Below are 24,959 nucleotides of genomic sequence, written 5' to 3' on the forward strand. Positions count from 1 at the left end.
CTCTAGAAAATGTTCTATGTAAACTAGGTGTTTTGGAATTGTAAAAAGAATTACTAAAATTCATTTGGTGAATACATAAAGACAATACGGCCATTTAAAAAAAAGCAAAAATGCTTGCGGTAAACATTTGATTCTCCAGAATATAAAAGAAAAATGACCAGTGCCTGAGGACTCAAATTTTTATTTGTATCTTTTTTTACGGCATTACTAGAGATATATATATAAAAAAAATATAAAAACTATAAAATATAAATGTTTCTGCTGACGTTTAATAATCGAGGCAAGCTATATATGCAAGCTAATTCAATCTATGTTTGCTTATATTTGTACATATCTTGTTTGAATAGCTTTATTTATATCATGTTTATTATTTGCACAACACACAATCCGGAAAAAACAAGCAGTCATTGCAGTCGGTAAATAGGAGAGGACTCGTGTGACCCATATATACCGGTTTAGCGAGACACCTCTTCCTATCTATAGCACATAGAGGAGGTTTTGCTATTGCCAGCCCTGGGCCGGATCTCCGATGTGCAGGGTGGATGCGATCGGTGCTCTGTTGCTCTAGCCTGCCTCATTCTCAAGTTTTCAGGCAATGGTAACAAAGAGTAGATACTACTAAGCTGGGAATAGTGAGCCAGTCGTGTCCTGTGTTCAGGTAAGTGGCTTGCACGAGGGTTACCCCGAAATCACCCCTACAGATGCTCCTCAAACCCCTCTTTCTGGCATCTTCCTAGTCTGTGCCCCAGCTCAATGCACTAATTTCCTGCAGCATGCTTCAGTGTAGGGGGAGGGAGATCAGCTGCTATATTTATTAATTATTTCAATTATTTACATTTTCAATCTATTTCTGTGCAGTCTATCTCTATGCATGCTAAAGCCTGCAATGTATATGTGCCTTTGGATTTAATTTATATATATATATTTTTTTCTTTTAAACTTAGCTAGTTTGTGGTAAAATCATCCATCCTAGTAAAGCAATAGTTGTCCTTTTCACAAGAAAATATATTTCAGAAATATTATTCACAGGAAAAAAAAGAGAATCCAAAAGCTCACTTGAAAACTATAACATGCATAAACATAATATATTTTTTAGCATGTTTTTTTACTGAGAAAAAGTTTAATCTGCAAAACAAAATATACAAAATGTTACAAACCTGCAGGCTTTCTTTATTATATCCTTTATTACTGGATACTTTGCTTTCACAATATGTTTTGTGTATAAAATAGTGTTGTGCTATACTTTCTAGTTAATTTTATTTTTGCACCATAATAATTTGATGCATTTTTTTTTCTGGTAGGTATATATGGTGAACCATTGCAAAAATGTGCACTTTATGTATAGAAGATCTTACTGCCCTTACAAAAATGCTTCTTTCATTTTACCCTGATTAACTTTCAGTTGTTTAGCCCCTCCTCCCTTTTCTAGGATAAGGTTGTAATTTTATTTTCATTTATTGTTAAAAAAAAAAAAAAAAATTGTTTGGGAGTCATTCATAAATTTTAGTAGCCAGGGGGTGGGGCTAAACTTAATGCTCATGTAGAGAACTTCCAATGGAACATCTATGTTTTGCCCAATTTATTAAGTATTATTAAGACATGGCAAATAAGGTTTTAAGAGGCTTAGATTTTTTTATTGTGAAAATAGTATATTCATACATTTTTAGTGTTTCCTTTTTAGATACTGAGAGGTTAACTATCATTGGTAGAGAAGTGATTTGAGGTCTAGCTGGGTTAAGATGGGGGGTAGGGTTCTCATCTGTTGCATGCAACTAGTTTCCTGGGTCAGACTGTCTCTTAGGACCACATGCTGCTCAGTGAGACAGTCTCTCTCTGAAAAGATCCAAGTGTCAGCTGTATGCTAATGAAGCAAAGAGCATTGTCTGCTCCCGGATGGGAGGGCGCATTCCACCGGTTTGCAGGACCAGTCCCACTGATATCACACCCACGCCATAGCCTCACACAGCTCTTAGCAGTAATGAGTGAGGCCTGGCATGCACAACCTGGAAACTGACAGGCTGTGGTGATCAGGGGGAATGCATGAGGCAAGGGACAGTGAAAGAAAGACACTAACTCTGTTCTATGGGTTGTGGAGAGAACAGGTGAGATTTATAGGTTTTTGTGGTTAGGGGAGTGTTAAGGAGCAGTGTTGGTGAGATTCCAAGACAACAGAAACTATGTAATTAAGTTGAAGTATTTGAAAAAAACAAAACATTTGAGTGCTTTAATGTTGAAATTACATTAATAAAGGGCTAATCTTGACTTTTAATAATGTGCTCTAAATCTTTTTATTGTTAAAAAATTGGAAGCTAGGTGGTTAACCCCAGCAAATGGGTGAATACACATGGTTAAAATTGCACATGCCAGGTGCCTTCCCATACAGTTTGTGAGCAGGATACAGCAGGTGACTTGTGCATGCAGCTCCCATTTCACTTACTGTCCATATTCCATTGGGGTTCCTGAGTGTGAATTTAGCTATGTGTATAATCACTTAGGAGGGGTTCAAACATACAGTTTGCATACATTTAATAACATGATATAAGGAATTAGAACATATAATTTGTATCCCTTTTAAGTGTTGTGTACAAATACATGCATGAATGGATAGAAAGGTTAACATTGAAATGTGCATTTAACTTTGTAATAGAAGCATTTTTGTAATATACTTACATTAGAAAAAATTCTTCTAGTAAGAGTTGTACATGTTTTTCAGCAGCAAACACATAGCTGCTGTAAGGGCCTGCGCATCCGTATTTAGATATGCCTGCCCAGAGAGTCAGCAGTGGCTTGTATAAGCCTTCACATACGTAATACATGCCACTGGCAGCTGTCTGAGCAGGCATGGTGTTTAAAGCACCAGTAAATACAGTATATTTGCATAATCATGGTGCATGGCCCTCTGAGCATACGTGCATATGCTGTTAAACTGGAATACATTTTAGCAGAAGAATTTTTGCTACTGTAATTATATTGTAAAAAGGCCTTTATTTTAAAAATAAAACATACCTAATGAAACTTTACATTTTGACCTTCCTATCCCTTTAATTTATAGGGAATCATGATTTTGATCCACTGTTTTAAAGTGCTGGTAGTTGAAAGCCAAATAGACACCATTTGACAATAAAGGTTGCTCCCAGTTCTACTGAGCAGGTGTTGCTGGATTACAATAATGCATATTATATTTCAGGCAATAACTGAGAGAGGCACTGACCATCCTTCTACATAAACATTTGTTGGAATTAAAGTCTCTGTGCTTATTGAGCCTCTTGCTTGTTAACTATACCAGCCAGATTGAGGTACACCTGCTGCTGGATACTGAGGGATCAGGTGATGGAGTTGGCAGTAGTGTATAAAGTATAGAAGAGAACCACTTTATTTAACATCCAAGGGATGCACTGATGCACTCCAATATTCTTGTAACACACGCACTGTGATACACAATGCAAGTTTGTGGCCTGCCTGTCATCCTAAACACCCATGATCTTCTTAGCGTTTCCACCGCCAGCTTCGTAAATTATCTGTAGGATGTACATAATGTTTAGAATTAAAGGACAATATACACCAATTTTAATTTAAATGCTTGTAATAGACACTACTATCAAGAATAATATGCAGAGATGCTGATATAAAAATATTTTAAAAACTTACTTAGAATCTCCCAATTTAGCACTGTTGCTAAAGTTAAGCTGGAACACCCACTGAAAGGGGCTGATAGCATACCCTCCCCCCCCTACATTTAAAAAAAACAATTATACAAACGGAAGCAATCTAAAGTATGTATACATCAGTATACATCTAAGACTTTGGGGGTTGGTTAGGAGTCTGAAAATCCGCACAATTTTATTTAAAAATAAGCACAACAATGCATTTTTACAAAAACAACCCCAGATGGGCTATATAAATGGATCATCTACAAAAACATTTATACAAAGAAAAATCTAGTGTACAATGTCCCTTTAAGTCTTTATTGATTGCATTGTCCAAATATATTTACACAGTGCAAAAAAAAAAACGCAGGCTCTGTGGCCACCAAACAGACTAATCGTTACTTTTTGATTGGCAAACAGAAAAAATGTTAAAGGGATGTAAAACTCATAACACACACATACAATGTTGCATAGCAAAAAAATAATAATTTTTTTTAAGTCAGTTAATTTTGTTTGTTATCCCCATATACAGGATTTTAGAAACAAATATAAATTAGCTAATGATCTGCGCTAATGATCTGTGAAGTAAAGGTATTTTACAGCAAAAATAACACATTAAAGTCTATTGTTTTACTTTTTCTTAAAGGGACACTGAACCCATATTGTTTTCTTTCATGATTCAAATAGAGCATGCAATTTTAAGCAACTTTCTAATTTACTCCTATTAATTTTCTTCATTCTCTTGCTATCTTTATTTGAAAAGCAATAATGTAAGTTTAGAAGCCAGCCCATTTTTGGTGAACAACCTGGGTTCCTTGTTGATTGGACATCACCAATAAACAAGTGCTGTGCAGGTACTGAACCGAAAATTGTCTGGTTCCTTAGCTTAGATGCCTTCTTTTTCAAATAAAGATAGCAGGAGAATGAAGAAACATTGATAATAGGAATACATTAGAAAGTTTTTTAAAATTGCATGCTCTATCTGAATCATGAAAGAAAATTTTTGAGTTTAGTATCCCTTTAACATTTTATTGCAATATTAAAGGGACACGAGGCCCAACATTTTCTTTCACGATCCAGATAGAGTATACATGTTTTAGAAACTTTCCAGTGTACTTCTAATATCTACTTTGCTTCGTTCTCTTGGTATCCTTGATTGAAGGAACAGCAATGCTCTACTGGGGGTTAGCTGAACACATTGGTAAGCCAATGAAAAGAGCCATATATGTGCAGCCACCAATCAGCAGCAAGCTCCCAGCTCCTGAGCCTACCTAGGTATGCTTTTCAACAAAGGATATACAGAGAATGGAACAAAATAGATAATAGAAGTAATTTGGAAAGTTGTTTTAAAATTTGGATTTCAGGTCCATTTTTTTAAGTGAGGAAAATTATCAGCTGCTATTGCAAAGTTCAAATGTATGTTCTAGAATTTAAAAATACATTTTTGATTAGGGACAAGCTCTGCTTTTCAAGGGGCATAGAATTTGATAAGAACCAAAAAGGGCGATCAAGTCTACCCATATAACATGTTACTTTTTCTTAGGATAGCCATATGCATGTCCCTGATATTTTTTAATTCCTTTACAGTCTTTGCGTTTGCCACCTCAATTGAAAGTTTATTCCATGAATCCACCACCCAAAAAAAAAAAATACGCTTAGAAGCCGGCCCATCTTTGGTTCAGCACCTGGGTAGCGCTTTCTGATTGGTAGCTAAATGCAGCCTCCAATCAGCAAGTGCTATCCAGGGTTCTGAACCTAAAATGTCCCGGCTCGTAAGTTTACATTCCTGTTTTTTATTTCAAATAAAGATGCCAAGAAAACGAAGAAAAATTAATACTAGTAAATTAAAAGTTGCTTAAAATTGCATGCTCTATCTGAATCATGAAAGAAAGAAATTGGGTTCAGTATCCCTTTAAACCCACTTTCAATATCACTTATAAACATTTTACCAAAACAGGCCCATTGACTGAGCCTTTGGGAACACCACTAGTAACCGACCCCTCATTTGAATGTACTCTATTTATTAAAACCCTCTGCCTTCTATCCTTAAAGGGACAGAATACTCCAATTTTAATTTAACTGCATGTAATAGACACTACTATACAGAATAATATGCACAGATACTGATCTAAAAATCCAGTATAAAACCATTTAAAAACTTACTTAGCAGCTCCCAGTTAAGCACTGTTAAAAAGGTTAGCTGGAAGAACCACTAAAAGTGGTTGTTTAGCAAAAAAGCAGACACTCACCCTTCCTCTTCATATGAAAAGACTCTTTACACAAACAGCAGCAAGCTGAAGTAGGTATACATTAGTATTCTCCTAAAACTTTGGGGCTTTGTTAGGAAAATCAGCGCAATGTTATTTAAAAATAAGTAAAACTATGCTTTTAAAAAACAAAACCCTGTTTAGGCTATATAAATGGATCATCTACAAACCATTTATGCAAAGAAAAATGTAGTGTATAATGTCCCTTTAAGCCAGCATTCTACCCACTTAGCATCTACTCCAAGGCAATACATTTTGTGAATATAATTTTATTTTTTTTGTCTGTAGGACACTGTCAAATGCTTTGCTAAAGTCTAGATATGCAACATCTACGGATTCTCCCTGGTCTATTAATTTTAGTTACATAGTCAAAGAAATCAATTAGTCTAACATGATCTTCCAGCAGTAAAACCATGCTGTCCTTTGTCTTTTAAGTTGTTTGTCTGAAGGTAAGACATATGTCTTTCCTTTAAAAGAGTTTCCATTAATTTCCCTGAAATTGAGGTTAAACTGATTGGCAGAATCTTCCCTACTACCCTTTTTTATGAAGAGGGACTGCAATGGCAATTTTCCAGTTTTCTGGAAAAACTCCTGTTAACAGTGACTGATTAAATAAATCATCTAATGAAGTAGCTATCACGGATTAACGTCCGCTCCCCCAACTGCACCCAGCATCACAAACCTTGGCTCTAGAAACTTCCCCACTATGACGCCAGCACCCTCCACGCTCTCAACACCGGTAGATCGTCCGCCTGCTACCACGCATTCCGACCAACACCTTCGGATCCTTCACCTGCCGCAACTGCTCCTTCCCCCCTCCCTCTGGACCACAACCCAACCCACCCACCCAAAAACAGCTGCAATTACTTCAACTGCATCCTCCTCAACACCCGCTCCATCCACAAGCACACCGTAGAAATCTAGAACCTGCTAGACACCACCTCCCCAGACGTTGCCTTTCTCACCGAGACCTGGCTAAACCCTGCATCAGCGCCGGACATCGCCACTGTAATACCGATGGCTACAGGATCTACCACAAGGACCGCAGGAACCGACCTGGAGGAGGCATCGCCATTATACACAAACACATCATCCAAACCACAACCAGCTCCAATGACCACTCGCCAGGCCTGGAACAACTACACTTCAAGATCCATGTCAACCCCAACACCACCCTCCGCGGCACTCTCATCTACATACCTTGTCCCGCCTTCTGCAACTCTATCACTGACCAAATTGCACCCCATGCCCTCGCCTCATCGGACTACATCCTTCTCGGTGACCTCAACTTCCATCTTGACAACCCCAACAATCACAACACCTCCACCCTCCTGGAAAAACCTCGGAACCATCAGACTGAAGCAACCCATAAACTACCCAACCCACGCAGCCGGCCACACCCTCGACCCAATTTTCTTCGCAGGCAACCACATCTCAGTAAATCACATCACCTAACTCCCCTGGACTGATCACCACTACATACACTTCTCCTTCAACAAACCCACCACCCACCTCCAACAGTACCACCCGCCCCGCAGAAACTGGAACAACATCACCCAAGACCAACTGCACCGCACCCTAAATAAATTTCTCCCCCCCCCCCACCTACCTCCACAGAAGCCAATTCCTCCGCCCGCTACCTCCACCGCTGGATCACAGATTGCTCCAACACCCTCGCCCCCCCTCAAGAAACCGTCCAGCCGCCAAAGCACCAACAAGGCCAGCTAGTTCACCCTGGCCCCCCAGAACTCTAAATGCCACTGCAGACGATTGGAAAGAACCTGGAGATCCAGCAAGACCCTTCTGGAAAAAGCTGCCTTTAAGGAAGCAATCACCACCCACCACCACCTCATGAAAACCGCCAAAAAAACATCCATCCAAGACGGTATAAACTCTAACGTACACAACAGCAAGGAGTTGTTCTCAGTCATCAAGGAATTCTCTTAACCCAACAGTGACACCACCGACATCCCACCCTCCCCAGGACCTCTGCGATACCCTCGCTGAACACTTCCACCGCAAGATCCTCGACATATGACAGTTTCACGTTGCATAACTCAACCTCCACCACCCCACACGGACTATCTGTAGCTCCCTCACCACAGAGGACACCCTCAAAATTATGAAATCCATCCACTCTGGCGCACCCTCTGACCCATGCCCCCATAACATATTCAACAAAGCAAGCAACACCATCGCCCATCAACTGCTCCATCAAAACCGGCACCTTCCCGGATGTCTAGAAGCACGTGGAACTGAAACTCCTGTTGAAGAAACCCTCTGCAGACCCTACTGCCCCATCTCTCTACTCCCCTTCATGGCCAAAGTCGTAGAGAAGTCTACCAACTTGCAATTTATTGACCACATTGAGGCCAACCACACCCTGGACCACTCCCAATCAGAAGCAACCACAGCACCGACGATACCCAGTTAATCATCTCACTCACCCGAGATCCAACCACCGCCAAAAGGAACGTCAACGAAGGCCTGACAGCAGTCGCCGCCTGGATGAATGACAACTGGCTCAAACTGAACATGGACAAAACCGAATTCCTCCTCCTCGGACCCAATAAATGCGCATGGGATGACTCCTGGTGGCCCTCGGTCACTCTCCAACCCCAACTGACCATGCACGAAATCTAGGCTTCGTCCTGGTCTCTTCACTCTCCGTGGACCGACAAATCAGTACCATCACCTCACCATGCTTCCACACTCTCCACCTGCTACGAAAAATCTTCAAGTGGATCCCTACCTAAACCAAAAAAAGTCGCCCTCGTCAGCAGCCAGTTGGACTACGGCAACGCACTCGACGCCGGCTCCACCATCAAACTCTAAAAGAGACTCCAAGTATCCAGAACGCCTCAGCCAGACTCATCCTCGACATCCCTCGCCAATGTCACATCACCGAACACCTAAGGAACCTTCACTGGCTCCCCATCAACAAAAGAATCAGCTTCAAGCTCCTTACCCACGCGTTCAAGGCCCTAAACAACACCGGACCTGAATACATCAACCACCGCATACATTTCTACACCCCCGCCAGACAACTCCGATCGGCCAACCAAGCCCTTGCAGTCATCCCCTGCATCAGCAAATCCACAGTGGGCAGAGGATCCTTCTCCCACATGGCAGCAAAGACATGGAACACCCTCCCGCTGCACCCCAGACAATCCACCTCCCTTACTAAGTTCAGAAAGGACCTCCAAAACCTGGCTCTTCGGCTGAACGCTCATTTCCCCCCCCCCCCCCTTCTCCTATTAGCTTTCCCTTAGCGCCTTGAGACCCTCACTGGTGATTTAGTTTGCACTCTGTAAGTACCCAATAGATAGAACCCTTGGATGAATATTATCTAGAACCCACAGACTTATTTACTTTTATTTTTGATAAAGGCTTTGTCTTTATCTGGAGCAGCAATGTACTACTGGGTACCCTGGGGCAGAACTTTTTTTCGCTTTCTATTATTATTATTATTATTATTATTATTATTCTTTTTCTACAGGTAATTTTGAAATTAAATTTTAAATTAGGAAGTTAATGCACAAGCTCAATTGTAAAGCAAATTAGCTGCAGAGAAAAAAAAAATGTTAAAGGGACAGTCTGCTCCAGAATTTATATTGCACAACAAGGGTACAATGAGGACATGTTATAATGCTCTAGGGTAGTTTTTTCAGGGCCGGCTCAACCATGTGACCAAGTGGGTCCAAGGGACCCAGGCAGCACTTGACAAGGGGCAGCACTTTATTGACTAAGTCAGTCACTGTCAAACCCCTGTCTTCTGTCTCTGTGCAGAATCAACCCCCTAAATTCTTTCCCACTTATGCTGAAATTGTGTATAAGCATTGGTTGCATGCAGGTAGGCAAGCTTAGTAATGTCAAGTAATGTCAATGGCCAGGCTAGTAAGTTGATATGTTAATCAATAATGTTATTACTAGGGGGAGTCATTGTAATCTCGGACCCAGGCAGCACAATGTCTTGAGCCAGCCCTGGTTTTATACAGTGTATACTGTGTTTAAAGGGACAGTATACATACATTTTCATATAACTGCATGTAATAGACACTACTATAAAGAATATTATGCACAGATACTGATTATAAAAATCCAGTATAAAACAGTTTTTAAAAACTTTCTTAGAAAATCCCAGCTTAGCTCTGTTAAAAGGTAGCTAGAACACCCACTTTAAGTGGGAAATAAGACACTTCCCCCTTCCTCTGCATATGAAAAGACTCTTTACAAAAACAGCAGCAAGCTGGAGTAGGTATATGACGGTATTCTCCTAAACTTTGGAGCATGGTTAGGAGTCTGAAAATCAGAGCAATGTAATTTTAAAAATAAGTAAAACTAATTTTTTTTTAAAAATAACACAAATCTTTATGGGCTATATAAATAGATTATCTACAAAACATTTGTGCAAAGAAAAAATGAGTGTATAATGTCCCTTTAATTTGAAGAGAACGTGTGTAGTAAATGTAAAGGCTTAGACATCGGATAGGCTTGCTCTCTGGAGAAATAGAGGGCCCCAGGGAATCTTTGTACTATATATGGGGACACAGAGACACCCTTTATTTGTTGTAAGTGACCATTGCGCATTTGTGGGTAAGTACAGAACATCACGAGTTGTATACTATAGCATTAGTCAGTACATCCTCAGCTGTTGTCTGCTATAGCAGATAAATCCCAGGAACGACTGTTTACAGCCAGATAGGAGCCCTGAACTACAACTAAAGCGCCACAGAATTTCATTGCATCTTTCTGCTGTATTCCATGTCCTTTTGTACACTGTGCTCTTCTGGTACCTGCTTCATAGAGAAGCACTTTTTCCTTTCTTCTCTCTATACATTGTAGCAAACCCAAACCATACTGTGCCACGTTCTAGCATAGAATATGCCAGTAATTCTTTATTCTTACCAACTATATTGCAAGATGTTTCTCATCAGTGCACACTACTTACCTCTTTCACTAGTATTCCGAACCTCTTTACAGCTTCCTACTATAAAAGCATATGTATATATCACAAATTATGTGCCACATTGCAAACAAACTATCATTTTTTTTTAGAGATTTGCTTCTTCAGCTACCAATCAACAGCTAAAACCTAGGTTCTCTGCTGCTCCTGAGCTTTCCTAGATAAAGATTTCAGCAAAGGATAACAAGAGAAGGAAGCAAAATAAATAATTGAAGTAAATTGTAAAGTTGTTTAAAATTATATTCTCTATCTGAATCGTGAAAGAAACAATTTGGGTTTCATGTCCCTTTAAGTAGGCAGAATGCACCCCTGTCTTAGTGAATGTTCAAATTTTTTGGAGTGGAGTCATTTTTAGTTTAATACCCATTTTAAATTTCAGATGACTTTCTGTAGCACAATATGTATCTCTGTCATCTCTCCGCACTCTCTATAACAGTTGGTGAATGTTTGGTCTCTGTCCCGACTGTAGCATTTAGTGCTAAAAAAAATGGTGTATAATACAGTGAAAGCAATATAGGGTACAGAAAGGTTGTTTTATTGGGGTGAATGAGAAAAACTTGAGTCAGCTTCTATATTCTATGGGTGTTGTACCTTTTTAGTGCGTGGGAGAGGGCACCATGTACTTGTTGTTGGGAAGGACTGGTCCCTGTGTCCTTAATGAAATAGTACAGGCCACCAGAGGGCACTGTGTGCTACAGTAAGGCCATGTGTGCTATAAATGATTGTACTGGTTACCAGAGGGGCCCCTGTGCTATAGGACAGGTCACTAGAGCAGTAGTGTGTGTTATAGGTGATAAGGTAGCTCACCAGAGGAGCACTGTGTGCTAAAGTAGGGCAGGTCACCAGAGAGATACAGTGGGGTAGGGGGGTCACCAGAAAGGCTCTGCGTATAGTAGGATAGGGCAGGTCACTAGAGGGGTAGTGTGCTATAGGTGATAAGAGGGGTAATGTGCTAAAGTGGGATAGGGCAGCCTGGGCAGGTCTGGTCTCTAGAGGTGTACTGTGTGCTTAAGCAGGGTGGGGCAAGTCACTAAAGAGGCACTGTGTGATACGGAGGGGTAGGGCAGGTCAACATAAGGCAATGACCACTACAGTAAGGAGTCAGCTGGTCACTAAAGAGACAGGGTTATGTGGGAAAGGAACAGGTCACCAGAGAGTTGCAGGAGCAGTAAACACCTGGTAATTACAAGACATTTCTGTTATGTTTCTATAGACTGTCTTATCCAAGTCTTAGCTTTTTTTTATTTATAACAAATTAAAGGATTACTTTCTGTTATAATTTTTAAGCTAAACAACTAACATATTAAAGTTAATAAACATTAATTAAAACCTACTGACCTATATTTTCTCCAAAACAAAGTTTCATAACGTTCTAAAAGTTATATCTTTTATTCGCCGATGATGTCACGTTATCCTGCCCACTATTTTCAGCACTGCATGTTCAAAATACTTAAACCAATAACTTTGTGTTTAAAGCGCCATTTTGAAACCTAGGTATTGTAAACGGATTGGTACAGAGCAAAGGATACCCACGGAGTGGGTTTGGAAAACAATTACATTTGCAGACAAGATTTCTGATATACGGTAGAGATATGTTAATGAAATGCTATTGATAAAAAGCGTATTTGGGGTAGTTAGTTAGTAACAGGCATAGAAAATATTTACTTACAGTGGCCCTTTAACATTCTTTTTTACTGCAATTATTTTTCAATAGCCAAACTCAGCTCACCTGTTGCCTTACTTGAAGGAGCCAATCTGAGCTTTAGTTCAGACAACAAGGATAGGCATGGTTATTGTGTTGGTATAAAGTTAATTGTTTTGAAGTTCTCAGCTAAAGTCAATTAGGGACAGATATGTAGCAGGTTTAGTCTTGAGTAGTCAAGGGGACACAATTTATGAAAATACAGAGCAAAGTTGTTTATGTATAACTAAACATTTATAGATATAAAGATCTCAAGGAGTTTACTGCCCCTTTAACAGAAAGTTAACTTGCATCAGTGATGCAAAAATTATGTGATTTAGATTGTCACTTAAAGGGATAATCGAATGCCATTCTTAAGTCCTGTGAAAACATAGCTGTATTTCACTGTTTGCCAACAGTTCATGGAATCTCCCACTTTTTTCCAAGCAGAAGAAGGGGGTATCTGACAGGAAAGTGCAAAGCAAAATGCCTTACAGACATCAGGATTATGAGGCTTGGGGCACAGTCTGGAATGAGCAGGGTGGATTTGATTTAAATCACTAGCAGTAAAGGTTTCATTTTTTTCAGATTATTTTTCCAGGTATATCAGAAAATAAGTGATTTAGTTATATACCATTAGAAATGCATATATATTATTAAAATGGATGCATTTATTGGGAGACGAACCATCTCCAGTTTAATAATTTATATTTTAACAACTTTTTAGCTGTACTTTATTGGAAGGAGAAAAATAATCATATTTTTTTATTTAATAGTTTTTTTTTATTGAGGTTGTGCGAAAAGTACAACATATATGGGTTACCATAAAACTGTAAAAATGACTAAAGTTTCATTTTAACAATAGTTAATGATACACGTTGAAAAGACATAAGGTGTTCTAGAAGGTAGACATCTTGAACCTCGGTTTTATAACATTTTCGACAGTTTCCTCGCTTGACTCATACGGTCACTTTTGGACCTAATAAAGCTTATAAAAACTAGAGGAAAATTAGCATTTGGGATGGTCTCTTTCGGACCTGTATAATTAATACAAGTTAGCAACTGATATTGTAAATGACATTTCTAACGGGTGGAACTGAATTTAGTAGATGTTGATAGAGTAGGAGCTACATATATGTACATAATCTGGAGACTATTGTGATAAAGTAAAGCAAACTGGCTTATTGCAACGTGGAGGGGAGAGATGCTATGGATCGCCTACCGAATTGAAGGGCTCAATAGCGGTATACTAAAATAAAAATGAGTCCGGTCAAGGCATCTTGTGCACACTTTTATAATGCTATATGTGGAGCAGTTAACAAAGCCTATGAGCTAATAGAAGTGAAGTGGGTTGCTATTTATGTTGTACAAGCAATTCTAAGTAGTATGACTCAGATAAAATGCTATAGGAGCTTGTGGTGCTAAATTGTACCTTAATCTATCCAATTGTACCCCATACGAGCTGGGCACAGTCCGGGCTAATACCAATGTTGTTAATTTTAGTCTTGGTTGATCTTGCTATATATAAAAGTTATAGCCACATAGCTCTTCAAGTTATGCACCAAACAGGGACATCCTTGGAATCAACTGGGTATATTAACAAACATGTCCAATTATACTCATAGATTCCTACCGAAAGTACAAGATCAGCTCAACAGAACATCATAATTGACTATTTTAGATCACATAAAATGTATAAGAGGATGAGAATTAATTAAGTGTACAGAAAAAATATAAATGATTAAATGTGCAGTGTTTCACAATTCCATATTCAACCTGGTATAAAGAGTGCTCCTATGCGGCTGATTCACTGGGGTGTCAATAATGATGATAGTCCCCACTTCTGCATGGAAGGATGACCAGCAACCTAGTGGCTTTGTGTAGATCAGCCCACACCATTCTAAGATGACATGCCAAAATGGGAAAAAGTGTTAGACAAAAGTTTAACTAAATGAGAACGTGTATACTGTATAGTAACTCTTGATTGAAGTGGGGCTGTGTACCAGGACCGGTGAGATGCTGGGTATAAAGGTCCTTGTGCAGATCTATTTTACTCTAAACAATCTTCTATTCATCGAGATTCTTGAAAGTTAGTTGATTCTGTGTACACAGATTTGCAGGGGAGCAATGGATTTACAGGGGCAGTAAAGTTAAAATTGCAGGTTCTAGCTGAAGATTTTATTTTTAACAACCTTCCAGTTTACTTTTTTAATCTAATTTGTTCTCTTGGTATCCATTGTTGAAAAGTATACATAGGTAGGCTCAGTAACGATGCATTAATGTGATCTAGCTGCTTGTCGTTGGTTCACCCAATGTGTTCACCTTGTTCTCCTTCAACAAAGGATACCAAGAGAGTGAAGCAGATTTGATAAGTAAATCTGAATATTGTATGCTCTATCTGAATCATGAAAGAAAAATGTTGGTTAAATGTCCATTTAAAGTCTTTCTCAACTCTGTATGTTTATTTTATAACATTTTTGCTGTGAAGAGGCGTGTTATTTTTGCAGACACAAATTCACAGTTTTGATAACTACAAAACCAATGATATGTGATAATATCCTCTAGAGTCTAGACAGAAAAAAAGCCAAAAAATAATCTTCCAGAAACCTCTGGGAGAGCATGACTTTGTGTATGGATTAATGGAATTGGTTTATCAAAAAAATTAAACATTAGAGCCATTGAATATACAGCATCTTGCTATATAATTAAAAATGAATCCTTATTTCAGGAAAAATAACATTTGAAAGCTAATGCAGACATCCCAACTCTCTCTGAAGTTCAGGGAGTCTCCTTGATTGTAATAGCGGCTCCCTGATGCCAGCAAACGGAATGCAATCTCCCTGAAACTCCAAGTACCATGATCCAATGTGGCTAGGGTTGCCACCCAGCCGGTATTTCACCGACATGGCCGGTATTTTTAAGGTTCATGTCAAATGAGCTTTTAAAATCAGCCCTTTTTAACCCCTTAACGACACGCGTCGTACAGGGTACGTCTTGCACAAACTGGTCTTTAAAGACCAGCGACGTACCCTGTACGACGTTGGGGTTGAAAGCGTCTGGAAGCGATCCTGATCGCTTCCAGCCGCTTTCCGGTTATTGTAGTGATGCCTCGATATTGAGGCATCACTGCAATAACATTTTTCCCCATCCGATGCAGAGAGAGCCACTCTGTGGCCCTCTCTGCACCGGACATCGATGCTGCGATCGTTGGTGGGTGGGAGCAGACGTGGGAGGCGGGTGGGCGGCGATCGATGGCTTACCGGTGGGCGGGATTGCTGGGGGGCGTGCACGGACGCGCGCGCATGCACAGGGGAGGCGAGCGGGCGCGTGCACGGGGAGGGAGCGGGTGGGAACCGTTACACTATGGAACAGTGTGGTTTCTATTTAGAGGGAGAGAGGGGGAATAAATATGTTAATCAAAGTGATCGGGGGGGGGGGGAAGCTACACTACAGAAAAGTGGGGGAAAAAATAAAAAATATCCATTTTTTTTTGTAAACTGGGTACTGGCAGACAGTGAATAAAAATAGTGTATACTATAAAAAGATTTACGGATACCCAAGATAAGTATGAGACATTTAATGTATTTTAACAAAATGCAAATAAATACAATTTTAAAATGATATATTAAAAATTATATATTCAAAATAAGTTACTAATAAGCGATGCCGGCATCTGACCAAAAATAATAAAAATACAATATATATCTAAAATATTTATATTAAAAGTTGTAGATCTAACATTAACAAATATGGTTGATTACTGGCAATAGAATATTCAATAGATGATAGACATCAAACTCAATAATTAAAATACAGACGCTTCTAAACAGAGAGCGTACAGAAGCGTGCATAAGAACAAAAACTGATTGTATATGTTCAATATAGCTCTAAATAAGAGGCAGAAAAGATAAGTGAACTACGTGTAATTCTGATGTGCACAGACTTGGATGTTGATGGATCCGAAGACAGAAAGACAGAGAAACAAACCAAGTCCACTATCCGTGAAGGAACGTCTAACTGCCGAGTGTTTCGTAAGGTCATCTGACTTGGTTATGTGATCAACTAGTTTCTAAACGATACTTTGTATCCGTCTCTGTAGCAAGAAAGTCTCTTGTAATAGAGTTATTGATGGTGTATCTTCAGTTTAGTTCTTTATGCCGTTTCGTTCCTAATACAATGAGTTCACCGTACTTCACAGGTGCTTTAGCGGGGTCTGAGACTGGCTATTGTTTTAACCCCACTGTACCGGGGGATTGTTATCTATTCGTTGTTTTTTCGGAGGCAGACAAGGTGCAGATACCTCCTACACAAAGTGATTGTGACAGCTACCAGGAGCACGGGACCTGACGCGACAGCATTATCGCGCTGTGCTGTGTGTCCATTGCAACGTCACTTAGCACAGAATTCCGAAACGTTTGAGCGTATCACATTAGTTCCTACGGATGATTGATTGTAGAGTGCTGCACTGAAATCACAGAACAGTAGAGTGCCATATCCTGGTGTCCCAGTACAGATCTGTCTGTGAAGTGGCTCTGTGAATCGTCGCTCTGGCAAAGACAAAATATTAAAAAAAGTGCACCAGGACTCTTGATAAGACACTGTTTGGGGTTAAAACAACAGCCAGTCTCATGTTTTCTCCTGACCAAGAGAACCACCCTGCTAAAGCACCTGTGAAGTACGGGGGAACTCATTGTATTAGGAACGAAACGGCATAAAGAACTAAACTGAAGATACACCATCAATAACTATTAAAAGAGACTTTCTTGCTACAAAGACAGTTACAGAGACGGATACAAAGTATCGTTTGGAAACTAGTTGATCACGTAACCAAGTCAGATGACCTGACGTCACTGCTTACGGAACACTCGGCAGTTACTTCACGGATAGTGGACTTGGTTTCTTTCTCTGTCCTTCTGTCATCGGATCCATCAACATCCAAGTCTGTGCACAGCAGAATTACACGTAGTTCATGGACATATGCAGTATAAGTATTATCTTATTATTTTTTTCTGCCTCTTATTTAGAGCTATATTGAACATATACAATCCGTTTTTGTTTTTATGCACGCTTCTGTACGCTTTCTGTTTAGAAGCGTCTGTATTTTGATTATTGAGTTTGATGTATATCATCTATTGAATATTCTATTGCCATTTAATCAACCATATTTGTTAATGTTATATCTACAACTTTTAATATAAATATTTTAGATATATATTGTATTTTTATTATTTTTGGTCAGATGCCGGCATCGCTTATTAGTAACTTATTTTGAATATATCATTTTTAAATTATATTTATTTGCATTTTGTTAAATAATGTCTCATACTTATCTTGGGTATCCGTAAATCTTTTTATAGTATACACTATTTTTATTCACTTTTAATTTATTAACATCCTCTGGTCGGCTCTATATTGGAGCGCTTGTCCCACCCCTTTTTGTTTTCTGTATATTAATATCGGTCTTTATTTTGAGATTATAAAGACAATATAGGGATTTTAGCTAAGACCTCATAGGTAGTTCCAACACCACCACCTCCTTTTTTTCTTATACTCCCAGTGCACAAATGCTAAAGCAACACAATTTTTTTTTTTTTTTTTTATAAAAAGACTTTCCTGTCTATAAAAGTTACTGCTGCAGTAATGAAAATGAAAGTGTGGCTTTTGTACATTCTGAAACCAGCTAAGAATTTTGAACTTTAACTTTACTCATGCCTGAAATCCCACTCGTGTTCTGTAGGTTTAAAAATTACACTACAGCTTTTTGGTGCTTTAACCTTAGACTGTGGTGGTTGTGTTTGGGTATTACTTATATCTTTTATAAGTGCCTAGAATATGTACTGTTCATAGGAATTTAGATCTTCTGCACTATATCTTTCTTGTTATGGTTATATGTCCTGGCCAAATCAGAACTGTAAATGTATTGTATTCTGTGATGTTTCAGGAGATGTCTAACTAAGCCTAGTTAAAGTTCACATCTACACTGCGCAAAGAAACATTTTCCCAGATCCACGAACTGTGAATGCTGAACTGCAAATGGTAAGTAATTGTACCTTTGTATAAGTAATGTGAAGGGGAAGAAAAGATTTATTGATTGGAGGAAAAGTCCTTACCATGTAGGAAGGCTTTGTGGTGACAGGCAGGATGCTGTGACAGACCGGGTTGTCACATCTCCAGTTAACGGTACGTAAAAGTGGGTGATGTGATATGGTAGATTCTCTCTGTTAATGGCAATAAACATGAAATATAGCCTGTTTATTTTTTTATTTCTATGACATTAGTGGAGTACACAAGGTGTCATAGTAGGTTCAGATGATAGAAGGAATGTTTTTTCACTGCATATTATTATTATTATTATTATTATTATTATTATTATTATTATTATTATTATTATTTAGTAATATAGAAAATGTCTACTAGTTCCTGATGAGACAGAAACTGCAGTTGATGAGTGACAAATAATGGCTTTTCGGCCCTATCTTTTTTTTTTTTTTTAACAATGAGTGAACTTTTCTTCCTTGACTAGAAATAAAAAAAAAAAAAAAATATATATATATATATATATATATATATGTGTGTATATATATATATATATATATATATATATATATGTATATATATATATATATATATATGTATATATATATATAATTAAAAAAAAAAATAAAAAAAAAAAATATATATATATATATATATATATATATATATATATATATATATATATATATATATATATATATATATATATATATATATATATATATATATATATATATATATATATATATAGTGTGTTTTGGGATCCCACAGGGACTTAGGAAGGGACACTGTGTGGTACAGAATCATCACTTTTTAATCATTAAATGTATCTTTGAAGTCCAGTGAGTGCTTACTAGTGAAGGTTTGTGTGTATAGTACATTTGTCTCGTGATGATTCCTTTTTTTTTTTTTTTTAACACCTTTCTATATTCTTTATTGGATATAATTTTGCCAATTTATGAACCTTGATTCAATAGGTATTTAGAATTTTCCAGTAAAGTATGTATGACTGCACAAGATAATCTAAGTCTGTTACTATTTCCTTGGGTGGGTGGTTCCAGGTGGTTTGATGCTAACAATAGGCAATAGCTCCTGTAGGTGGATATTACTACGGTACAGTGGTCCATTTCTTTTATCCTAGACCTTTTGTTTATGCATACTCTGTAGGAGGAAGTGAGTATATTATATTCATTTGTTTAGTTATTTTTACTTTATATTGGGCACTTGGGTAAACCAGGCAGACGTACATTCAGGGCCACTCTTAGCATTTGTGGGGCCCCCAAATTTCCCAGAAAGCTGTGAAGCAGCATGTGAGAACTTCTATTTACATTTTATTTTAAAGTTGCACATTTTACATTAGACAATTCAAGCTAATACAATTGAGTATATTTGTATATAAATAGATATATTACCGTGGACTGGCCAGGCACTCCCTACAACAGCAACCAAGGCAGGACCAGGCACAGAATGACTGAAATGCTCCATGTGGAGTACAGTGACACTAATATCTTTGGGATGGAATTGCATTGCAGTGTCTTAAACTGTGTTAATCAGATTCACACTAGTTATGCACGACTGAGGGTTCCACCATGTTTGCCCAGCCAATTGTGGAGATGTGCATGGAGTGATCAGGACAATGATGACAACAGCTCCATCGTGGGTGCTCTGGGGCTGGAGCCCCACTTGCCATGCCCTTAGGGCAGGCCTGTGTACATCAGAGAATGAACTATACTAAAATAGCTTGATTGTACTTTGGTAGAGGTCATACTCACAATGAGCATGACCTTGGTATTTACAAAAGATTATCTAAGAAGACAGATGAATAAGATAACTGTAGCTCATCTAAGAGTAGTTAAGGAGTTACTTCTTGAATATAAATATTGTGAAATATTAATGGTTCTGAGATGTTGAAGTTGTACCACAGTAACCACTGTCTTATGCGTCCAACATATTTTATAGCAATGTTTTTTGATTCTTTATTAGACCTTTCCGCTATTCTGGAACATATTTTACTAAGTCTGGGACTCTTCACTCACAAGTAGGGAACTAATGTAGTTTTGGGCTTTTGTGGAGCTGGATGCAAAGTGAGATAACTGTTACTCTCTTAGCACTTCATAGCCCTGTTATGTATAATTGTCTTGCTTGATTGTGGCCAATTAGGGCTGGTGGTAAATAAGCTTATGTGCTACTGTAAGCAATCACAGTGATGTAGGTATCTTGCCAACTACTAGATGCAGATACATAAGTACAGAATTTGACTTCTAGGGAGAATGAGATGAGCACAATTTCCATGGTATTTTCAGCAAAACAATGAATTTATATTACCTAGAAGTAAGCACTGATTGTGTAAAATGCAAGTCTGTGAAAAGAACTGAAATAAGGGGGCAGTCTGCAGAAGCTTAGATACAAGGTAATCAGAGGTAAAAAGTATATAAATAAAACCATGTTGGTTATGCAAAACGGTGGAATGGGTAATAAAGGGATTATCTATCTTTTTAAACAATAACCATTCTGGTGTATTCTGTCCCTTTTTAAGGACATTTTATTTTTGCACTTTTGTGTTTTTTTTTTAGGAGATGGTCTACTTGAAAATGTTTGGTTTAAAAGATAGATAATCCCTTTATTACCCATTTCCCAGTTTTTTATAACCCACACTTATTAATTCACTTTTTACCTCTGTGATTACCTTGTATCTAAGCCTCTGCAGACTGCCCCCTCATTTCAGTTCTTTTGACAGACTTGCATTATAGCCAATCAGTGCTGACACATTGTAATCTATGACACACATGAACTAGCGCTGTCTAGCTGTGGAAAAACTGTCAAAATGCACTGAGATAAAAGGTGGCCTTCATGATCTTAGAAATTAGCATATGAGCCTACCTAGGTTTAGCTTTCAACAAAGAATACCAAGAGAAGGAATCATTTGATGATAAGTCAATTGGAAAGTTGTTTACAATTGCATGTCCTATCTAAATTTTGTTTAGACTGTCCCTTTTAACACATCATCTTTATGTGCTCTTTAGATCCATAACTATTTTCTCTTGTTAAGTGTAGTCAGTCCACGGGTCATCCATTACTTATGGGATTATATCTCTTCCCCAACAGGAAGTTGCAAGAGGATCACCCAAGCAGAGCTGCTATATAGCTCCTCCCCTCACATGTCATATCCAGTCATTCTCTTGCAACCTAACTAAAGATAGGTCGTTGTGAGAGGTCTGTGGTGTTTTTAAACTTAGTTTATTTCTTCAATCAAAAGTTTGTTATTTTAAATGGCACCGGAGTGTGCTGTTTATTCTCAGGCAGCATTAGAAGAAGAATCTGCCTGCGTTTTCTATGATCTTAGCAGACGTAACTAAGATCCACTGGCTGTTCTCGCACATTCTGAGGAGTGAGGTAACTTCAGAAAAGGGGAATAGCATGCAGGGCCCCCCTGCAAACGAGGTATGTGCAGTAAATTATTTTTCTAAGCAATGGAATTGACTGAGAAAATACTGCTGATACCAATGTAATGTAAGTTCAGCCTTAAATGCAGTGGTAGCGACTGGTATTAGGCTGATGAGTGTGTGTACACTGAAGTATTTTTCTAGGGAATGGAATTTGACTCAGAAAATACCGTTAATACTGAAGTAATGTATGAGCCTTAACTGCAGTGACAGCGACTGGTAGCAGGCTTATTAATAACACTTCATAACTTTTAGAATTGTATGTTCAAAACGTTTACTGGCATGTTAATAGTTTTTTGTGAGGTACTTGGTGATAAAACTTATTGGGGCATGATTTTTACCACATGGCTAACTTTTGTTTCTGCATAGAAACAGTTAACTGAGCTTCCCCACTGTTGTAATATGAGTGGGAGGGGCCTATTTTCGCGCTTTTTTGCGCAGTAAAAATTCAGTCACAATCTTCCTACTTCATCCTCCATGATCCAGGACGTCTCTAGAGAGCTCAGGGGTCTTCAAAATTCATTTTGAGGGAGGTAATCAGTCACAGCAGACCTGTGACAGTGTGTTTGACTGTGATAAAAACGTTAATTATTAAATTGTTATCCGTTTTTGGGTATTAAGGGGTTAATCATCCATTTGCTGGTGGGTGCAATCCTTTGCTAACTTAATACATTTACTGTGAAAATTTGGTTGCTATAACTAATTTGGTTCATTGTTATTTCAACTGTGACAGCTTTTTGTGCTTCTTAAAGGCACAGTAGCGTTTTTTATATTGCTTGTAAATTTATTTGAAAAGTATTTTCCAAGCTTGCTAGTCTCATTGCTAGTCTGTTTAAACATGTCTGACACAGATGAATCTGTTTGTTCACTATGTATGAAGGCCAATGTGGAGCCCCATAGAAATTTGTGTACTAAATGCATTGATTTAACTTTAAATAAAAGTCAGTCTTTACATGTAAAGAAATTATCATCAGACAACGAGGGGGAAGTTATGCCGACTAACTCTCCTCACGTGTCAGTTCCCTCGCCTCCCGCTCAGGAGGTGCGTGATTTTGTGGCGCCAAGTACATCAGGGAGGCCCTTACAAATCACTTTGCAAGACATGGCTACTGTTATGACAGAAGTATTATCTAAATTGCCAGAATTAAGAGGCAAGCGTGATAGCTCTGGGTTAAGGACAGAGCGCGCTGATGATGTGAGAGCCATGTCCGATACTGCGTCACAATTTGCAGAACATGAAGACGGAGAGCTTCATTCTATGGGTGACGGATCTGATACAGGGAGACTGGATTCAGAGATTTCTAATTTTAAATTTAAGCTTGAGAACCTCTGCATATTGCTAGGGGAGGTATTAGCGGCTCTGAATGATTGTAACACGGTTGCAATTCCAGAGAAGATATGTAGGTTGGATAGATACTATGCGGTACCGGTGTGTACTGACGTGTTTCCTATACCTAAAAGGCTTACAGAGATTATTAGCAAGGAGTGGGATAGACCCGGTGTGCCTTTTTCCCCTCCTCACATATTTAGGAAAATGTTTCCTATAGACGCCACCACACGAGACTTATGGCAGATGGTTCCTAAGGTGGAGAGAGCAGTTTCTACTTTAGCTAAGCGTACCACTATCCCGGTGGAGGATAGTTGTGCCTTTTCAGATCCAATGGATAAAAAATTAGAAGGTTACCTTAAGAAAATGTTTCTTCAACAAGGTTTTATCTTACAGCCCCTTGCATGCATTGCGCCTGTCACTGCTGCGGTGGCGGCATTCTGGTTTGAGTCTCTGGAAGAGGCCATTCGCACAGCTCCATTGGATGAAATTATGAACAAGCTTAAAGCACTTAAGCTAGCTAACGCATTTGTTTCTGATGCCGTCGTACATTTAACCAAACTTACGCCTAAGAACTCCGGATTCGCCATCCAAGCGCGCAGAGCGCTATGGCTTAAATCCTGGTCAGCTGACGTGACTTCTAAATCTAAATTGCTTAATATTCCTTTCAAAGGGCAGACCTTATTCGGGCCCGGCTTGAAAGAAATTATCGCTGACATTACGGGAGGTAAGGGCCATACTCTGCCTCAGGACAGGGCCAAATCAAAGGCCAAACAGTCTAATTTTCGTGCCTTTCGTAACCTCAAGGCAGGAGCAGCATCGACTTCCTCCGCTCCAAAACAGGAAGGAGCTGTTGCTCGTTACAGATAGGGCTGGAAAACTAACCAGTCCTGGAACAAGGGCAAGCAGGCCAGAAAACCTGCTGCTGCCCCTAAGACAGCATGAAGAGAGGGCCCCCTATCCGGAAACGGATCTAGTGGGGGGCAGACTTTCTCTCTTCGCCCAGGCTTGGGCAAGAGATGTCCAGGATCCCTGGGCATTGGAGATCATATCTCAGGGATATCTTCTGGACTTCAAAGCTTCTCCTCCACAAGGGAGATTTTATCTTTCAAGGTTATCAGCAAAACAAATAAAGAAAGAGGCGTTTCTACGCTGTGTACAAGACCTCTTACTAATGGGGGTGATCCACCCAGTTCCGCGGACGGAACACGGGCAAGGATTCTATTCAAATCTGTTTGTGGTTCCCAAGAAAGAGGGAACCTTCAGACCAATCTTGGACTTAAAAATCCTAAACAAATTCCTAAGAGTTCCATCATTCAAAATGGAAACTATTCGAACCATCCTACCCTTGATCCAAGAGGGTGAGTACATGACCACAGTGGACTTAAAGGATGCCTACCTTCACATACCGATTCACAAGGATCATTATCGGTACCTAAGATTTGCCTTCCTAGACAGGCATTACCAGTTTGTAGCTCTTCCCTTCGGGTTAGCTACGGCTCCAAGAATCTTTACAAAGGTTCTGGGCTCACTTCTGGCGGTACTAAGACCGCAAGGCATAGCGGTGGCTCCGTACCTAGACGACATTCTGA

General features: G+C 38.9%; 1 protein-coding gene across 2 annotated transcripts in view; it reads left to right on the forward strand.

The window, feature by feature from the left end:
- The first annotated feature begins 512 nt into the window (after positions 1–512).
- TFDP2 (transcription factor Dp-2) overlaps positions 513–24,959 on the forward strand; it is a 164,084-nt gene continuing 139,637 nt past the window's right edge. The window contains exons 1-2 of one of the 2 annotated variants that reach the window (XM_053709818.1): positions 513–658; positions 18,503–18,597. In XM_053709818.1, coding sequence (XP_053565793.1) covers positions 18,595–18,597 — 3 coding nt within the window. In that variant the 5' untranslated portion in view covers positions 513–658; positions 18,503–18,594. Of the gene's footprint in view, positions 659–1,809; positions 2,103–18,502; positions 18,598–24,959 lie in introns of those variants that run through there. The other variant, XM_053709819.1, reaches the window with a different exon arrangement.

The sequence above is a fragment of the Bombina bombina genome, chromosome 4 (genome assembly GCF_027579735.1).
Source record: "Bombina bombina isolate aBomBom1 chromosome 4, aBomBom1.pri, whole genome shotgun sequence".
In the NCBI taxonomy this organism is placed as follows: domain Eukaryota; kingdom Metazoa; phylum Chordata; class Amphibia; order Anura; family Bombinatoridae; genus Bombina; species Bombina bombina.